The sequence below is a fragment of the Sus scrofa genome, chromosome 1 (assembly GCF_054392235.1).
Source record: "Sus scrofa isolate SSC_HxYL_T2T_F1_AM1 chromosome 1, Sscrofa_HxYL_maternal_Yorkshire_Landrace_v2.0, whole genome shotgun sequence".
NCBI classification, from domain to species: Eukaryota; Metazoa; Chordata; class Mammalia; order Artiodactyla; family Suidae; genus Sus; species Sus scrofa.
In genome coordinates this window covers 282,825,822-282,844,654 of record NC_139383.1, presented here as the reverse complement: position 1 = coordinate 282,844,654, position 18,833 = coordinate 282,825,822, and the positions used below count along the sequence as shown (strand labels likewise).

General features: G+C 59.9%; 2 protein-coding genes across 8 annotated transcripts in view; one reads left to right on the top strand and one right to left on the bottom strand.

Annotated features, from left to right (window-relative positions):
• Window positions 1-3,273, bottom strand: part of PTPA (protein phosphatase 2 phosphatase activator) — a 29,603-nt gene extending 26,330 nt beyond the window's left edge. For 2 of the 3 annotated variants that reach the window (XM_001926077.7, XM_005660513.3), the window contains exon 1: window positions 3,047-3,273. In XM_001926077.7, coding sequence (XP_001926112.4) covers window positions 3,047-3,077 — 31 coding nt within the window. In that variant the 5' untranslated portion in view covers window positions 3,078-3,273. Of the gene's footprint in view, window positions 1-2,079; window positions 2,337-3,046 lie in introns of those variants that run through there. The other variant, XM_084998243.1, reaches the window with a different exon arrangement.
• A 586-nt stretch (window positions 3,274-3,859) lies between these two features.
• CRAT (carnitine O-acetyltransferase) lies at window positions 3,860-17,769 on the top strand. Of its 5 annotated transcripts, none has more exons than XM_085002397.1 (15): window positions 3,860-4,038; window positions 5,923-6,065; window positions 6,521-6,784; window positions 10,108-10,226; window positions 11,375-11,428; window positions 11,964-12,129; window positions 12,468-12,642; window positions 13,023-13,201; window positions 13,705-13,805; window positions 14,319-14,438; window positions 14,546-14,668; window positions 14,760-14,895; window positions 15,461-15,523; window positions 16,250-16,387; window positions 16,949-17,769. In XM_085002397.1, exons 4-15 carry the CDS (start codon window positions 10,180-10,182, stop codon window positions 17,162-17,164), a joined length of 1,518 nt encoding a protein of 505 aa, XP_084858523.1. In that variant the 5' UTR covers window positions 3,860-4,038; window positions 5,923-6,065; window positions 6,521-6,784; window positions 10,108-10,179; the 3' UTR covers window positions 17,165-17,769.
• The last annotated feature ends 1,064 nt before the right edge of the window (window positions 17,770-18,833 follow it).

The window sequence follows — 18,833 nt, the reverse complement described above, 5'->3', positions numbered from 1 at the left end:
TGTACTGGACTTCTAGAACATGTGACATTTGGGGGACTGTCTGGACAGGTCCTGAGGAAAGGAAAAGTACCAGGAGACCTAAGGAGATGGAGAAAGAATGTGGGATAAGAACCAGGCAAACCCCGCCTAATTCAAAATTCAAACTGGGGCCCCAAAAGACACCAGAAACTCTCTTCCTCCTCCCACCTGTTCTGCAAGTCCTGTTCCCAGAACCTCAAATTGAGGACTCTACCATTAGCAAATTGCTACTTTAAGATGCTAAATAAAAAGCTTTGTAGGTCAGGCTGGTGACCTAACTGCATTGTTTTTATGAGAAAATGTTTCCACGTCCCAAATTATCAACTTGCAAATAAGTGATCTCTGGGAACAAGAGCCCTCTTCTAAGTTTGAGAGAACTGTTCCCCAAAAGGGGACAGAACTCCTAACAATATTTCACAGGGAGGAAAACCCCCAGGCCAGGCCCTGCTGCCAGAGGAAAGGCTTTGTTGGAAGTTTTGCACCAAATCACTGATGAAACACACACACAATCCCAAATAAAAGCAAAGAACAACAACAAAAAACAGTCTTCAAACGCGAGAACTGTGATAAACGAAGTCAAACCCACAGCCTCTCCAGCCTCAACTTCCATCTCCGACAAAGATGCCACAGGACAGCTGGATCCCTACAACCTCTCAGTATAAGAGGGAAACATCCAGGGAGTTCCTGCCGTGGCTCAGTGGTTAACGAACCTGACTAGTATCCAGGAGGATGTGGGTTCGAACCCTGGCCTTGCTCAGTGGGGTAAGGATCCAGCGTTGCCATGAGCTGTGGTATAGGATCGAAGATGTGGCTTGGCTCCTGCGTTGTGATGGCCGTGGCATGGACTGTAGTTCCGATTAGGCCCCTAGCCTGGGAACTTCCATGTGCCATGGGTGCTGCCCTTAAAAAAAAAAAAAAAAAAAAAAAAAGATGGAAACATCCAGAGTTTTAGAGATGTTCCTCAAAAAGCTCCTGGGAGTATTTATTATCATCTACCGTGTGGGAACCTGGCTACACATTCGACCTGTACCACCTCGGGAAGGATGAGAGTAAGCCACGTTTACCGACTCCCCACCACGTCCCATGATTTGCCCTCATCGTCTCCAGAACCCACACCGTAACACTGTCAAGAAGGTACAGGAGCCCCCTCTTGAGCAAACAGGCTCACAGAGGCTACGACATGCCAGGGAGAGACAGGTCTCTGTAACTCCAAGATCCAAGGTTCGCTCCACTACGCTGTCTGAGTGGTTCTTTCCACTGGTTCCTCACCGTCTGGTTTCAAACTTCAAAGAAGAGCCACCTCCTGGGAACCTGACTCTTCCCAGCCACAGATAACCTCCCAGAGCCATCTTCTCTCAGTACAGGCTCACTCCCATGTCCCCCACCACCTGTCTTCAGAGACAACATTCATCTTACTGATAATCCTCTTTTTTTTTTTTTTTTTTTTTTTTTTTTGCCTGTTAGGACCGTATCTGTGGCATGTGGAAATTCCCAGGCCAGGGGTCAAATCGGAGCTACAGCTGCCGGCCTACACCACAGACACTGCAACACAGGATCCAAGCAAGTCTGCAGCCTACACCACAGCTCAGGGCAACGCCAGATCCTTAACCCTAGATCCTTAATCCACTGAGCGAGGCCAGGGATGGAACCCATCATCCTCATGGTTCCTAGTCGGGTTCGTTAACCACTGAGCCACGAAGGGACCTCCTCATCTTACTGATAACTCTGGTTGCCTTATATATCCTGAGATCATTACTAGAATTCCTAAAGCACATGCACAGAAATTTTGTTAACAAAATAAATGTCTGGTTTCAAATGCTCTAACAGACCATACCCAGCTTTTTGTTCATTGATTTGGGGCAGGGGGCGGGGAATATCTCTTTTGATCTTTAAAATGTCTCTGTCCTGAGACCTTCCCAGGGATCACAAAAGGTGAGACACAGAAGGAATATTGAATGGTTTCAAAACATTAGGTGTTTTTGAAATAGCTGTTTGACCAACCTATCTGCAACCTCTTTAAACATTAGCTACCAAAAGAAATTTTTTTAAAAAGTTATCTACTATCAGTCCTTCTAGCTCAAGTTAGGGTGGCAAGAGTGGTCAGCAAACTTCCTTCCATTTCCCCAAGTTTCCGCTCTAGGAGAATCGTTCCCCAAGCTTCTGCTGTGGGGCAACAGACTCGAAACGTGTAGGAAGTGCTGGCACGTAGGTTCCATCCCCAGCCTGGCACAGTGCCTTAAGGATCCCGCGTTGACACAGCTGCGGCTTGGGCCGCAACTGCGGCTTGGATCTGATCCCTGGCCCAGGAACTCCATAGGCTGCCAGGCGGCCAAAAAAAAAAAGAGAGAGAGAGAGAGACAGAGAGAGAAAATCCTTTCCCTGGCCGCTCCATCCCAGCTATTTGAGATGAATTAAAAAGAAACCTCGGTGTAAATAAAAGTTACAGATGGTGAGACCAGAAAGAGACTCAGCTCCTTGCACAACCAGTCTTTCTAAATTAATAGTTTAGACGATCCAGGGCAGTAACTTCTTGGTAACTTCTCAGCCCCTGAATCTCCGGTGCCAGGCCTCCGAGGAGGAGAGGGGAGATGAAAGAGGGGTGGTCAGGGAGTCGGGGAGGCGGGAAAGGGGGTCCGGGCAGGCCCAGGCCCAAGGAGCACCAGGGTCTAATAAAGACAGCAGCCCCCACCCCCGACAGCTTCCCCACTGGGTCAAGAGCTGACAAACACGCGCAGCCCAGACGTGGAAAAGGCCACCGGACCGTCCACCCGACCCTCGGGCGGCTCAAGCTCCCCAAGTCCTGGTATTGCGCCCCTCCCAGCACCCCTTTTGCAGCCCTGGGTTCCTGCCCCCCACCTCCAGGTCCCCCCAGCCCTTCCCCCTCGGGGCCCCAAGAGCGTCGCTCATCTCTCTCAACCGTCGGGCTGCAGAGCCCCCCACCCCCCACGCCATCCCCGCCCCCAGACCCAGCACCGCCCCCGCGTCCCCGCGCCCCCACCCCGCAGCGGCCCGGCCCGTCCCGTCCTACCTGGCGGCGACTGCCGCTCGCCCTCAGCCATCTTCCGCCCGCCAGGAGCCGGCCCGGATGCCTGCAGTCCCCTCTCGCCTTTCACCCCCGCACCTTCCCTGCCCTTCCCGGGCTCCCCTACGCGCTCCGAGCTTTCTGAAGAGAAACGAGCACTGGCTGGCTAGAACCGAAAACCGAGAATTAAAGTCACCCCAGCGAAGACGACCGCCATGTTGGTGCGGGGCACCCAGGGAGCATGCCCAGCAACGGCCGGCTCGCGGCGGTCGCGCTCACTCCGAGGCGGCGGCCATGTTGGTGCGGGGCACCCAGGGAGCATGCGCACCGACGGCCGGCTCGCGGCCCGACGCGCCAACTGCCTGCCGGGAGGGCCCTGGGAGCGCGGCAGCCATGCTTTTGCGGGGCGGTCCCCACCTGTCATCTCGGAGCGTGGCTCTGACCCAATCCCGAGGACTAGTGGAAGACAGTCTCCTGTCGGTATGGTTGTGTTTTCCTAGCACTTTGAGAGCAGCGCTCAAGGACACCAAAGGGACTGAGAGGGGTGCACACCGCTGCCTCCAACAATTTGGACGGCTCATGGAGGCGGGAAAGGGCAAGGTGGACGGCGGGCGCCGCTGTGCGCCTCTTGGGTTCCACCGCCTAGCGGTGAACCCACCTGCAGGGGTGCCCGGGCCCCGCCCCCGGCGCCGCCCCCGGCCCCGCCTCCCGGGCCGCCCAGCGCTCGCGGCTAGAGGTCGGCGTTCGCCGCCCGCCGAAGGCCCCGCCCCAAGAGTCCGCCTCCCGCGGGCCGCCTGCCGGCCGCCGCCCGGCGGGGTGGGTGGGCGCGGGGCCGCTTCTACCCGCCGGCGGTGGTGACTCGGCGATCTTGGACCGGAAGGGTCTAGTGGGGACCCACCTACAGCCGCGGCGCGGACTTTGACCAGCGCCTGGGGAGGAGCGGACAGTGTGTCCCTGGGCAGGCCGCCGAGATGTTATCCTTCGCTGCCAGGACCGTGGTGAGTGCGGCGGGGAAACCGGCCTGGTGGACCATGGACGGGACGGGTGGGCCGCGGGCCGAGCCACCCGCGCAGCTGCGCCGGAAAGGGGAGGACACAGGCCGTAGAGGCGACGCGGCCCAGCGGCCGCGGTCCAGTCCGGCCAGCAGCTGCTGGGAAGGGGTCAGCAGGTGGATTAATCCCGTCTGGCAGAGGGAGAGACTGAGGCTCAAGGTCAGAGGCTGGATCGAACCCACACTTTGTGGCGCTAAATTTCAATGACCCGGAAAAGATAACGCTCTGGCCTCAGGCAGCACCTCCACCCGTAGCCAAGGAACCGAGAGAGACCAGGAGTGTCTCTCAGAGATTATTCTCTCACTCACTCACTCACCTGTCCCATGCTCAGCCTGAGCCATTTCTTCCCGGCCAGAGCCACTTCTCCAACTCCCTGCAGTTAGTCACCTTCCCTGGGCTTATCAAACGGCCCCTGGGGAATTGTGTGTGGTCAGAGACACTCCACTGAAGGCATCAAGCTGGGCTGCTCAGAAAGTCCTCCCAACTGGCAGAGGGCGGCAGGTGGCAGCCCCATTCCCCCCCCCCCCCCCCCGCGTGCCACCAGTCTCTTCCTCAACTTGACTTACAGCTACATCCCCCCATCCCTCCGCCCGCCCCCCATCTTCCCAGAGGGCAGCTTGGAGCAGGTGTTGCTGCTGATTCGGATCTCTTTCCTCTCTGCTCCAAGCATATCTCTGTCTGTGTCCCCTTCTATGCCAAGAAGAATGTTTGGCCTCTGCCAGGCCCAGAGGCTCTTGAGATCTTCCAGGATCTTCTAGAGCTCCCCCTTACACCTGCCACCTGATCTGTGTCCACAGCCTCTAGGTCATCTCCCAGGACCTGCTATGTGGCCTGATCTCTTTACTGCCAGGAAAACTGAGGCAAGGAGAGACTTGGCCAGAATCCCTTGGATCTGTTGTCTCCAATCTAGCCCAATCCCAAAACTAGCGTCCTTGATGGATTTTTAATGCCCAAAGTCCTCTCTTTTTTGCGGGGGGGGGGGGGGGGCATGCCTGCAGCATGTGAAATTTCCACACCAGTGATTGAATCCTCAACACAGCATTAACCCAAGCCCCTGCAGTGACAGCGCCGGATCCTTAGAGAACTCCCAAAGTTCTCTGCCCTTGCCTGCCCCCCGCAGCTGATTGAGCCACAGCTCAAGAGAACCAGGCTTTGCTGGGAGGATGGCCCGGAAGGGCCCCAGGAGTCGTGGAGGGAAACGTCCACTTACTGCCCTTTCTCAGCATCTGCGCCTTTGCACCTGCCCAGTTTTCAGGACTATATGCAGGGTTACGGTGTATCCTCAGCAGCCAAGCAGTTTCTGTCCTCCAGCCAAGTTTTCCCTCATCAAACAGGCTTATGCAGATTCTAACAGGTGGATTTTTAATACCCCTTGGCTTGCCTCCCTGGCCCTGGGCCCAGCCAGGGAGGAAAGGTTTCCATGTCTCCTCCTCGGGTACACACCCGCAGCCTTCTCACCTGCTCCCCATTTCTCCCCTTCTGGAAACTAGGGAGGGTGGAACAACGGCTCCAGCGATAGCCAGAACCCGAGAAGCCACCAGAGCCACCACAGCCATCGCCTCTGCCGCCCTCCTGAATCTTGGCTCTTGTCTTCTCTTTCCAGCCCGGGCAAGTGGCTGTCTCTTGCTAGGTTCTGCTCACCCACTTGGTAGCACAGTTAGGCTTAGCGATCCAGCCCAAGGCAGACAGACAGGGCTCAGAACCTCAGTCCTGCCATGGAGGACGGGCAGCAGAAAGAGAAGGTATGAAACGGAGCCTCTGTCACTTGCCTCCCCACTGCTGCCAGCAGCCTCGGACTCTCCTATCTCTCTTTCTGTCCGCCTCCTCCAGAGTCTCCAGACTCTCCCTCTCTGCCAACTCACACCCTCCTTGCCAGGCCTCTCAGCTCTCTCTTGTCACGACGCTGCCCCTATGCCACCCCTGTCCTCACCCCACAGCCAGGAAAATGCCCGAGGCCTCGCCCTCACCCAAAGGTACTGCGGCTTTATCATGTGGCTCTGTCTGATCTTCTCTTCCCTCTTCTATCTCAACCTGGCAAGGGGGGGAGAAAAGGAGGTGAGGCCTTCCGGGCAGGGGTGTTCACTCATCACCCCAGGGAGAGAAAGGCGGGGCCTGTGCACCCGCCAGGTGAGAGGTCCCTCTGACCTCTGCCTGCCCCACAGGTGCTGCTGCTCCTGACGTGGTCCCTTCGAGCCCTGATGAGAGCAGTGGCCACACCCCACCCTCCCCCACCCCTGTGTGCACCTCCAGGCCCCTGGGAGGCGGAGACACCTGTAGCTCGAGGGCTGGGAAGTCAGGGCAGACCCCTCCCAAGAGGCTGTCTCTGACCCCAGGAATGGGCACATAAATGCCCAGGGCAGTGGCTTTGGGGCTGCCAGGGCCTCCCAGAGCTGGTGAGAGAATGAGCAGGCTCTTGTGCTGTGTGCAGGCGAGGCCCCTGGGCTTCCTCAAGCCCTCCTCCTTGACGAAGGTTTCCAGTCACTTCAAGACGCACCAGGACTCACTGCCCCGGCTGCCCGTGCCCCCGCTCCAGCAGACCCTGGACCATTATCTCAAGGCACTGCAGCCCATCGTCAGCGAAGAGGAGTGGGCCCAAACCAAGCAGCTGGTGGAAGAGTTTCAGTCTCCAGGGGGCGTAGGGGAGCGCCTGCAGAAGGGGCTGGAGCGCAGGGCCAGGAAGACGGAGAACTGGGTGAGTGAGAAGGCCGGGGGCACACCAGACCCCTCGGCTCCTGTGGAGGGTGAGGGGAACAGGGCCCCCTGCCCCCGAGGCCCTGGGTCATTTTGAGCATCCCACCTGTCGCCTATTGCTGGCCTCCCACTCAAAACTTTTTCTTTGTTGTCTTTCCAGGGCCGCACTCACAGCATATGGAGTTTCCCGGGCTAGGGGTCAAATCGGAGCTGCAGCTGCTGGTTTACACCACAGCCACAGCAACATGGGATTGGAGCCGTGTCTGTGACCTACACCACAGCTCACGGCAACACCCGATCCTTAACCCACAGAGCGGGGCCAGGGATCGAACCTGTGTCCTCATGGATCCTCGTCAGGTTCGTCTCCACTGAGCCACGACGGGAACTCCCCACTCGAAACTTTCAGTACAGGCTGCTGTGGTGCAGCCATTTGCATCATGGAGTTTCTCGAGCACTTACTCTGTGCCTGGTGAGCAAGAAGGAGGCCGTCAGTGGCCTCTTGGAGCTGACGTTCAAGTAGGGTGGACGAGGTCACATTAGGCAATGAAGTTCTATGGGAATAAAAAGAACGGTGAGAGAGCGAGGGTGGAGAGCAGTAGTGTCTTCCTTTTGTAGGGGCAGGGAGGGCAGGGAGGCGGCAGTGCTGGCTCTGAGACGGAGGGCACAGCATGGGCAAAGGTGGCAGCAGCTGGCGAGCTCAGGGGCAGAGGCTAGAGTGGATGGCAAGGGCAAGGTCGGGGGGCCCCAGGAGAAGGCACTTGGACTTGCCCTCACTGGGAGGGGGCCGCAGGGTGATGTATGCGGTTCAGTGACCACATCCTGGTCCTGCGCCTCGATCTGTCGCGCAGGTGTGTTCAGCACATGCAGACGTGTCTGTGCTCATGCCCCGGGAATTTTCTGTGTGTGTTTTACACCACAGCAATGTTAGGAAGGACCGCCTGGCTGCTGGGAGGGGAGCGAGGGTGAGAACATGGGCCCGGGGGAGGAGCGGAGGTAGGAGGGAGGCTGCTGCCATCACCCCGAGAGATGCCAGCGGGGAGAAAATGAGAAGTCCTTCGGTCCAGGATATGTTTTGGTGTCAATGGCGCTTGCCAGTTAGTTGGAAGTGGACAGTCCTGACCTAAAAGAGCTGTGTGAGGGAAGGGAGGGGGTGGGGAGAGGGGGAGGACCAAGGGGGAAGCCGGTGTGCAGGACAGAGCCAGGCCGGGCCTGGTCCCCGGAAAATGAGAGGTGCCGTGAGGGAGCAGGTAGACGGGCGGGGGGCTGCGCGTGGCAGGTGGGCGGCGTCCGCGCTGAGTTCGAGCCTTGGCAGGTCAGGGCCTTGGGCTCTGGAATCAGGAGCCAGGAGAGTCTGGAATCTGGCAGTTTTCCAACTCTGCTTAGCCCAGAACGACTTCCTCACACAGAGCTTCAGACCAAAGGGGTGGAGGCACCACCTCCTCTCCACTCACGGAGGGCAGGCCCCTGTCTTCAGGGCCTCCCCTTTGTCGCCCAAGCTCTACTCAGAGGCTCCAAGACCCTGATGGGAGTGGAGGCTCCTATCTGCCCCTCCTTGATCTGCAGGTGAGGAAACTGAGGCCCAGAGAGATCGATCAAAAGCCAGAGCCACACAGCAGCTTTCGAGGAGGCGCCAGGCTACACAGGAGGGTCTGGCTGGCCAGGGGCCCTGTCTCCAGGCCACAGATCAGCAGACAGCAGTCACCCACTGGGCACACTGCCCTTCTTCACCCCTTGCCAGGGGCCCGAGGCTAGTGAACTATGCCACAGGACAGCAGTTCCCCAACTGGCGTCCATGTGGCAAAGAGGCTCGTCCCACTGCTTGTGTAAGATAGAACGAGAAGGCACAGTGGCGGGGGGTGGGGGGGTCGAGGGACCTGCCACAGAGGGGCATATTGTACCTGTGCTTAGGGGCTGGGTGGTGGGGGTGACATTGCTACCAACCCGTAGGACTCAAGGGTAACAGTCACCGGGGAGTCTGTAATGACAGACGGGAGCTTTTGGCAGCATGTCCATGGCTGGTCTTCAGAGAGACACTGCTTACCCGCTGGAAGCAGCCCTGCAGAGATGCTGTCCTGCAGAGAGAGGACAGCCAGCCCTGTAGAGATGAGGATGTGTCACCTCAATCTTGTCACTAGTGCAGTGAATCGCCTTCACAGGGAGCTTCCCCCAGATGGCCCTGACCTTGCGACCCTAGCAGGTGTCCAGTCCCTGGTCTGACACCCGCAGAACTGAGGCCACAGAGGACCAGAGTCCGGGGGGTTGTGCTGAGCCCTGGGCCCCTGCTCCCCTGGAGCATGTCCACAGGGGCCAGGCAAAAAGCCATTCATCGGACTTTCTTTCTCTAGAGCTTTCTCTTTTTTACCTTTACCTTTCTGTCTATCAAGAATACATTTCTTGGAGTTCCCGTCGTGGCTCAGTGGTTAACGAATCCGACTAGGAACCATGAGGTTGTGGGTTCGATCCCTGGCCTTGCTCAGTGGGTTAAGGATCCAGCGTTGCCTTGAGCTGTGGTGTAGGTGGCAGATGTGGCTCAAATCTGGCGTTGCTGTGGCTGTGGTGTAGGCTGGTGGCTACAGCTCTGATTAGACCCTTAGCCTGGGAACCTCCATATGCCGTGAGTGCGGCCCTAAAAAAAAAAAAAAAAAAAAAAAAAAAAAAGAATACATTTTGTTGTTGTTGTTGTTGTTGTTGTTGTTGTTGTTTGGTATTTTTGCTTTTTAGAGCCGCACCCGTGGCATATGGAGGTTCCCAGGCTAGGGGTCGAATCAGAGCTACAGCTGCTGGCCTACACCACAGCCACAGCAGTGCGGATCCGAGCCGCATCTGCAACCTACACCACAGCTCACAGCAACAGGGGATCCCTAACTCTGAGCAAGGCCAGGGATCGAACTGAAGCCTCATGGTTCCTAGTCGGATTCGTTTCTGCTGCCCCACAACGGGAACGCCAGGAATTCATTTCTATTGCTAAAAATATTAAAATCATTGACCCGAGATATGTGGCAAAAAGAAAAGTGACTGGCATTCCTTCCTCTGTTCTTCTGCAAGCCCAGTCTTCCTGCCAGTCTTTTTCTCAGCAGTGTTGCCTGATTTCTCTTGCCAATGCTGACTGGCTCGGTCTAAAGGGAAGATAACGGGGTGCCGCTGGTGGGTTTACGGGGTTTGGCAGGGGTGGGGGGGCAGGGGATTCTAGGTCTAAACATTCACTTTGAGAATCTGTGCTCCCTAGGGGGGCAGAGGGCAGCCAGCAGGGGCCCCTGGGCCTGATGGGGAAGGGGCACCAGGTCCCCGCACACCCTTCCTCACAGGCTCTGGTCCTTCCCCCAGCTGTCTGAGTGGTGGCTCAAAACAGCTTACCTCCAGTACCGCCAGCCCCTGGTCATCTATTCCAGCCCGGGCATGGCGCTGCCCAAGCAGGACTTTGTGGATCTGCAGGGACAGCTCCGGTGAGTTGCCCATGTGGGGGCGGGACAGGGAGGCGGCAGAGCCAGCAGTCCGGGTGCTTCCAGGGCCCTGAAGTCCCCTTGCCCCAGGAGATTGGCGGGGCCCCAGCCCTGTTGATTGTCTTTCATCCTCACAAACAGCCTTAGGGAGTGGGGAGCATCATGCTTGTTTTACAGGTAGGGAAACTGAGGCTCAGAGCAGCCGAGGGACCTGCCCGAGTTCACCCTTGAGGATTGGCTGGCCTGGACCAGAAGCAGGATCTTCCTGCTCCAAAGCTTCATAATTGTTAACCAACGAACTGCAGACCAGGTTCCCCCCCAGCCCCGTCCTGGCACCTCACCCGCACAGGGATGACCTTTGTACACAGTCACCTTTTCCTCATTCGGCCATGTCACTTGCCCTGGCCTCTGTTCAGGGATAAAAATACCAGTGACAGGGATCTCCTGCCCAAGGACTAGCCGCTCACAATCGCCACTACCTCTCTTAAAGGTACCAGGGCACCCCAGGAAGTGCCAGAGGTTCAGGCCCAGGAACTCCAGCCAGTGGTCCCCGTGCTCAGGGCTAGGAGCACCCCCCAGGCATCGGGCCTGAGTCATGTGGCCCAGAAGTCCGGGAGGAGGGGCGGCTTGAGCGAGGTGGCCTGGGGGACACGGAGACCCAGAAACAAGGAGGGACCTAGGAGAGGGGACACCTCAAGCCACTGCCCTCCCATTCTGCTGTTCACGCTCCTCCTGCCCTGTGGTCCCAGGTCCCTCCCTCCCTGACTGATGCTTCAGAGCAGGGCGATGCCTTCCAGACTCCTGGCTGTGGATCAGGGCCTCGGGCCCTCTGTGGGTGGAACCAGATATCACTGACTCATCATCCAGCCATAATCAGGCTCTGTTCATTAGCCTCTAAATCCTGCCAGGCTCTCAGCCGATGCCATCCCTCTTATCCCTTACCCTAGAGATTAGCCAGGCCCAGGAGGTCCGCTGGAACTGGAACAAAGGTTCTGCGTTCCGACTGCCTCAGGCTCTCTGTGAGCAGTGAGAGGAGCAATTGGTCACTTCCCTGGACTAGGCCTCTCCCTTTGCCCCCTTGTCCCTGGCCCAGGGACCTCCCTCTTGGTGTCCACACAGCCTTCTGATCTCTAGTTGGTTCCTCCCTCCAGGTTCGCTGCCAAATTAATTGAGGGTGTGTTGGATTTCAAGGCCATGATTGACAAGTGAGTGGCCCCACCCCCACTGACTGCCCAATGACAGGAGCTGGCCCAGCCCTGCCCACCCCCCCAAACATACACACACGCTGCACAGCTGGGTGCTGACCCGGCCAGAGCTCAGTTGCTTTCACTTCCTGTTCATCCAGCCTGTGTTGGGGTTGGGGACATAAGAGCGTGGGGATTGGGACACATGGGGGTTGGGACATCTGGGTCCTCTGCCCCGGCCACTGGGCTCTCCTCCTGGGGACCTTATCCTAAGAGACCCCTGGAATTAGCACTCCAGCCGGAGAGGCCCCGGGGTGGACTCGCTGCTTCATCCTACCTGTGGCAAACTAAAGCCCAGAGAGAAAGGGAGTTTCCAGGGTGACTCACAAGCCGGGGGACCCCAGGCCTCCTGACCCAGCCCAGTGCCCACAGGCCTCTCTCACGCCAACGGGGAGAAGGGTGCGAGCAGCCCTCACACTGCCTGTGTGGCCAGCGGGCAGCCAGACCCGGCAGCTCCCGTCAGTGCCGTGCTCCTCCCTGCCCCTCTGCCCTGCAGCGAGACCCTGCCCGTGGAGTACCTGGGGGGCAAGCCACTGTGCATGAACCAGTACTATCAGATCCTGTCCTCCTGCCGAGTGCCAGGCCCCAAGCAGGACTCGGTCACCAACTTCAGCAAGATCAAGAAGCCGCCCGCACACATCACCGTGGTGCACAACTACCAAGTGGGTGCCCACCTCCCAGGCCTCAGCCCCCCACGCTGTTGCAGGGAGGGAGGGGCGGGCCAGGAGTCAGCCTCCCCGACACGCTTGCCCGGGCACCCCAAGAACAGGCAGGCCCGGGGCCTCTCCACCAGGTGTCTGGCTGGGCCCCAACCTGGGGCCCAGGAAGGGCTCTGGGCCTGGCCAGGCTGGGAAGAACAGTGCAAGGACCTCCCCGCCCTCCTCACCCTCGGCCTGAGGCCATCCCCTCGGCTGGGCTGCCAAGGAGGGGTGGGAGGTGACTGCTGCCCGTCTGAGCCCCCCACGAGCCCTCTTCTCTGTCCCTGCCTGTGCCTGGCCAGTTTTTTGAGCTGGACGTGTACCACAGTGATGGGACACCCCTGACCTCGGATCAGATCTTCACGCAGCTGGAGAAGATCTGGAACTCGTCCCTGCAAACCAACAAAGAGCCTGTGGGCATCCTCACCTCCAACCATCGCAACTCCTGGGCCAAGGCCTACAGCACCCTCATCAAAGGTACCCCGGGAGGGGTGGGCAGCCGTCTGTCTCCCTGAATCCGCTCATCCCAGAGCCCGTGTCAGCCCCATTCCCCAGAAGAGGAACCTGTGGCTCAGTTGGGTTAAGTTAGTTTCCCCTTATTAAGCAGCAAGTCGCAGTGAGTCGTCCTCTGGCTGAGGAGCCCGTCCCCGCATCACGCCCCCTGAATCCTGTGCCGGTCCGGGGCGTCGGCCCCGTGTGGGATCCCCGACCACCTCACGGACTCCCGGTGTGACCCTGGGCTTCTGTCCCAAGTGGGGCCCTGCCTCTCGGGGGCTGTGGGGCTGCGGGGCCCTGGAGAGCGAGGCTCTGGAGGCCTCCCCAGGCCCGGCCCTCACCGTGCCACCACGTCGCCGCAGACAAGGTGAACCGGGAGTCGGTGCGCTCCATCCAGAAGAGCATCTTCACCGTGTGCCTGGACGCGCCCATGCCTCGGGTCTCGGAGGACAGGTACCGCCACCAAGTGGCCTGCCAGATGCTGCACGGGGGCGGCGGCAAGCTCAACAGCGGCAACCGCTGGTTCGACAAGACGCTGCAGGTGAGACCCACGCCGCCCCCGGACTTCCTGCCCCTCCCCTGGAGCCCCGCGTCCCTGGCTTCCCGCTCATAAAGCAGGGCCAGCGTGTGGGGGCGGGGGTCAGCCAGCAGCGGGGCGCAGCTGTCATTACCGGCAGCCAGCCTGTCATTACGGGGCCTGGCCCAGAAACTGCTGTCATCTCTGACACGCTGTCGGTAGATCAGAGAGAACCTGGGACGTGGAGCAAGCAGAGCAGCGCAGTCTGGGTCCTGACTTTCCCTCTGTACCTGTAAGACGGGTGGTGGCAGGACTCCTTGGGAGGGTAGTTATGGGGACTCTGAGCACAGCAGGTGCTCACTGTGACCTGGGACAGGCGTTCCAAGGCCCCCAGTGAGTGATAGCTGTTATAAAAGTAGGAAGTCAGCAGAAGCCCTTGAGAGGCTCAGAGAAGCCCTTCGCCCGGGCCCCAGCTGGAGGGTGGCCCTGGGGACCTGGGCTGTCAGGGATCCCCTTCCCCTCTGCAGTTCATCGTGGCCGAAGATGGTGCCTGTGGGCTCATTTATGAGCATGCGGCAGCAGAGGGACCCCCCATCACCACCCTTGTGGACCACGTCATTGAGTTCACGTGAGTGTGGTTCCCCCACCCTCCACCCAGTTCTCCCGCTCCCGCGACAGGTGACACAGAGATCACAGACTAGTTTTTAAAGAAGGAGTGGGGGAGAGTTTTCTTGTGGCGCAACAGGTTAAGGATCCCGCGTTGTCACTGCTGTGGCTTGGGTCACTGCTGTGACGCAGGTATAATCCCTGGGCCGGGAGCTTCTGCATGCCTCGGTCCTGGCCAAGATAATAACAGCAAAAAAGGAGGATTAAAGGCCTTCTCCCTTAAGCCTGGCACCTGTTGGTTCAGAGGAAGCCAGAAGAGGGCAGGGGTTTTAGAGTCACTCAGACCTGGGTTTGCATTCTGGCTCTGCTGCTTCTCAGCCATGGGACCTTGGACAAGGCCCTTCCCCTCTTCCCCTCGGCCATTTGAAAGCTGAAGGGACGAACAAATCCAGGAGTCCCTCTAGGCCAGCCCCCTCCAGCTTCAGGGACCCAGCACCGCCACCCCAGGAGCCTGAGACCTCCATGTCCCATGCAGGAAGAAGCCCGAGCTCGTGCGGTCTCCCATGATACCCCTGCCCATGCCCAAGAAGCTGCGGTTCAACATCACCCCTGAGATCAAGAGCGACATCGAGAAGGCCAAGCAGAATCTCGGCATGTGAGTGCCGCGCGCCGGGCGGGGGGGGGCTCGCCCCCACCCCCCACCCCGGCGGGGAGCTGGCAGAAGCTGCCAGGTGCCGGCCCCTCACCCAGCCCCGCCCACAGCATGATCCAGGACCTGGACATCACGGTGTTCGTGTTCCACCACTTTGGAAAGGACTTCCCCAAGTCGGAGAAATTGAGCCCGGACGCCTTCATCCAGATGGCCCTCCAGCTGGCCTACTACAGGTGCGCCCTGCCCCCTGTGAAGGAGGGGCAAGGCCTGGGGGCAGAGGCGGGGGGACCTGCCAGGGGTGTGCTCAGCCCGTCTCCCACCCAGGATCTACGGGCAGGCGTGCGCCACCTACGAGAGCGCCTCCCTGCGCATGTTCCACCTGGGCCGCACCGACACCATCCGCTCGGCCTCCATGGACTCGCTGACCTTCGTCAAGGCCATGGGCGACCCTAATGTGACGGTGAGAGGTCCGGGGCTCGGGCGGGAGAGCTGAGCCTTCTCCCTTCCTGCTCGGTCTGTTGACACGCATTGAGCGTGTGCTCTGTTCCCCTCCTGTGCTGGGCACTGGGCATCTAGTGGGGGGTGGAGCCATGAATGTATCAGCACGGAGCCTTCTGGCGGCCAGAGAGAAAAGGGAGCTGCAGTGGACCCTTGAACAACACAGGCTGAGGCACCACACAGTCAGAATCTGCCGCGTAACTTTACAGACGGCTCTCTGTAGCTGTGGTTCTGCATCCGCAGATTCCACCAACCATGGCTTGTGAACTACTGTGGTATTTCCTGAAAAAAAACCCACATGTGAGTGGACCCACACGGTTCAAACCTGAGTTGTTGAAGGGTCAGCTGTATGCATTCAGTCTTCAGCAGTGAGCACCTGCCCCGTGTCAGGCCTTGGCTGGGGACTGGCTGAGAGGTGGCAGCACCAGTTCCAGCTCTCAGGGAGCGCAGAATCTGGAGCTGGGTGGGGAGGGGGCCACCGAGGAGGATGGCAGGAACAGGCCTCAGCGCCCTCTCCCCGGTCCCAGGAGCACCAGAAGGTGGAGCTGCTGCGAAAGGCCGTGCAGGCCCACCGAGCCTACACCGACCTGGTGAGTGAGCCTCTGCTGTCCCTGGGCTTGTGCCATCTGTCTGTCCATCCCAGCTGCAAATGGCCACTCCCCTTAGCCTGGAGCACCCTGTTCCTAAGCCTTGGGGCACTTGAAGCAAAGCCAAATAAAAGTGGGAGAAACCAAGGCTGGGCCCAGTGGCTGCCCTGGTCCCGAGCTGGCCAGTGGCTCTCGTGTCGTGCTCTCTCCCTGATACCACTGGAGGCCAGGACACTGAGGCTCTGCACAGTCCGGCAGGCAGCAGGCTTCCTGCCCTCTGACAGCTCGGGCTGTGCTCGGGGTAGAGGCCCAGTTCCCATCCTGGCCCTGAGCACCCGTGTGTGCCAGGCTTTGCCTATGCCACATGCAGGTGGCTGTTTAGACCACGCTGCCGCCCCACCGAGGGCACACGGCGACTGTTCCCCTTTCGCAGATGAAGACGCTGGGGCTCCGGGAGATCAGTGACCCGCCAAGGTCCCACAGCCAGGATGGGGCCAGGCCACCCGGCTGCAGGCCTGTGTTCAGGTCCCGCACTGTCCGCCTGCCTGGGCAGGTCCCTGGGCCTCAGTTTCCCCATCCGTGACGTCAGGGCTCTCCTGCCTGGCTGCTCTGGTCTCCCGGGTCTGAGGGCCAGTGGAGGGAAGAGGCATGGCCACCACAGCTCCTGAGGAGGGCGGCTGCACCGCGCCGGCCCGCAGCTCCCGCCCCTGACAGCTCCCCTTCCCACAGGCCATCTGCGGGAAGGCCTTCGACCGGCACCTGCTGGGCCTGAAGCTGCAGGCCATCGAAGACCTGGTCAGCATGCCCGACATCTTCATGGACACCTCCTACGCCATCGCCATGCACTTCAACCTCTCCACCAGCCAGGTGAGCCGCCGTCCCAGGCGCGTGGGGCGGGGGGCGCGGGAACAGGAGCCCCCGGGGCCGGCGCTGGGCAGAGGCTGCACTAAGTGGGCATCGCCATCCCTTGGGGGGGATATGGCCCCACAGGCCCACTCCCGAAGCAGCCGAGCTCTGGAGGAGGAGCCCGAGGCGGGGCTTCGCTGCAGCGCAGGCAGGCTGAGGAGGAGGCAGCCAGGGACAGATCGGCTTTCTTCATTCACTGGTCAGGCATGAAGAAGGTCTGACCCATGCCAGCTGTGCTGGGCCCTGGGATAGAGCAGGGGCAGAGCCCTGTCCCTGCCCCCAGGGGTAACAGTCTAGACAGGAAGCACAGGGGCTGAGGCAGTCATGGCCCCCCAGGAGCATCAGGGGGAGTGTCTGAAGAGAGGTGACACCAGAACCCACCCCGGAGGATGAGAGGGCATAACCTGTCCTCTGGAGACCAGAAAGGGCGTCTCGGGCAGGGCACAGGGGGAGCAGACCTGGAAGGCGGGCTGGTGCCACCGTGGGGCTGGGACGAGAGCCGTGGTCCTGTGCCATCCCCAGGTCCCCGCCAAGACAGACTGTGTCATGTTCTTTGGGCCTGTGGTCCCAGATGGCTACGGCGTCTGCTATAACCCCATGGAGTCGCACATCAACTTCTCCGTGTCGGCCTACAACAGCTGTGCCGAGACCAACGCCGTCCGCCTGGCGCACTACCTGGAGCAGGCGCTCCTGGACATGCGCGCCCTGCTGCAGAGCCACCCCCGGGCCAAGCTCTGAGCCTCGTTGCTCAGACCCGCCGATGCCACGGCCAAGCCACCATGGGAGGGCCACCCGCCGGGCTCTGCTCCTTCACTCCCCCGCCCCCTGGGCCTGACACATCTGACCCAGTTGGGGACAAGCACCCCCCAGTGGAGCCTGCAGGCCCGAGCCAAGTGCCTTCCGCGGGCCCTCACCAGCACCCTCTGGGGCCAAGCAGGAGGGAGGCCTGGGTGCCCGGCCTCCCTCCTGCTGCGGCAGCCTCTGGGGAAAGGAACCAGCCCACCTCGCCCCTCGTCGGGGTGGCAGCTGGGCCGTCCTTTCCTTGCCAGCTCAACTCTGCCCGGTTCCTGCCATCTGCACAGCCAGGCTGAGGTCTCTACCCTGATCCCCAAGCTCCCGAGGACCTAGAGACAGGATCACCTGAGGCTGGGCACCTTCCCGAGGCTGAGGAGCTGAGCAGCAAGGTGTGCTGGTGGAAAAGCCTGCCCTGCATCAGAGCGCCCTCTCTGTGGCTCCGCGCCGTGGCTCATGGGCCCCAGCCCGCTTGCTTCCTGAACACGGCCCGGTTGTGCGGTAGTAACCGGCAGGGCAGTTGGTTAATAAAGGGGAAATCTGCCTGGAAAGAGTCGTTTCTGCCAAGAGGGCAGGCAGGCCGGGCAACACCCGCGTTTGCATCTTCTGGCTTTCCCTGCACCTGGGAGCTGGGGTCCCAGAAGCCAGGGGGCCTAGGGGAAGGGCTCCCAGAGGAGGGGAGCCGAGCCCTCAGGCGTGGGTCAGGAGGGCCGTGGGCCAGAACAGCACCAGACCCGGGCCTGGGGCCTTGGCAGACACCTGCCACCACTCGCCGTGACTTGGGCCTCCCCTGTCCCGTGGGCTGTGGGTGGGGAGGGCACGGTGTGTCAACTTAAAACAAATGCACCACCTGGAAGTTGAGAGTTAAGTTTTATTTGGGGCAAGATGAGGACTTAAGCCCAGGAGGCAGCATCTCAGGCAGCCGCCGAGGAGGCGAGGGGGAGCCAGGACATACAGGAGTTTTTGCAGCAAAGGGTGGGGAGCAGGAACCGAAGAGGCCTGGGCTCCCTGAAGCCCTTCCTTTGCAATGCACTTCCACTAAGGGGGCCAGTATCCTGCAGGGCTCACTGGCTCTCCCCCTCGGCAGTGACCGCTTTCACAGATGACGTGCATGCTTTGTCACCTTCCTAACGACAGCCTGGGCGGCGGCGGCATTTCAGATACCGCTGACACCCAAAAGAGGCATACGTTTGACAAGTCTGTTGTTGGTCTGAGATTACTGCCAGTCACAGGAGCTGACATCAATCACCAAGAAGGATGTTAGTGCTTTCCTAGATCCAAAGAAATGCAAGAACTGGGCACAGAAAATCTCCCAAATACATCTGATTACCCGAAGACCTGTTCTTCCAGTTTTCCCAGCACATGGAGTGCCTCACTCGTGGTTTTCACCCTGAGCCCTGCTCAGGGGGAGCTGCGGGTTGGCAGCTGCATGGCTCGTGATTCATTTAACCCATGTCAAGGCTGATGGCAAGGGCCAAACGCCAGTGTCTGTGTGACTCCCGCCCAGGGTTCACGGCCTCATCTGCTGACCCACACTGAGCCCAGCGGGACTGGGGGTGCTGCCCCCAGCCCTAGCCCCTGCCGGGGGCCACCCAGTCAGAACCTTATACCTATC

Coding starts and splice junctions, on each gene's coding strand:
- CRAT (XM_005660485.4), top strand. CDS start 5,808: ATGGAGGACGGGCAGCAGAAAGAGAAG. Junction 13,202..13,704: donor GGTTCGACAAGACGCTGCAG/GTGAGACCCACG, acceptor TCCCCTCTGCAG/TTCATCGTGGCCGAAGATGG. Junction 16,388..16,948: donor TCAACCTCTCCACCAGCCAG/GTGAGCCGCCGT, acceptor TGCCATCCCCAG/GTCCCCGCCAAGACAGACTG.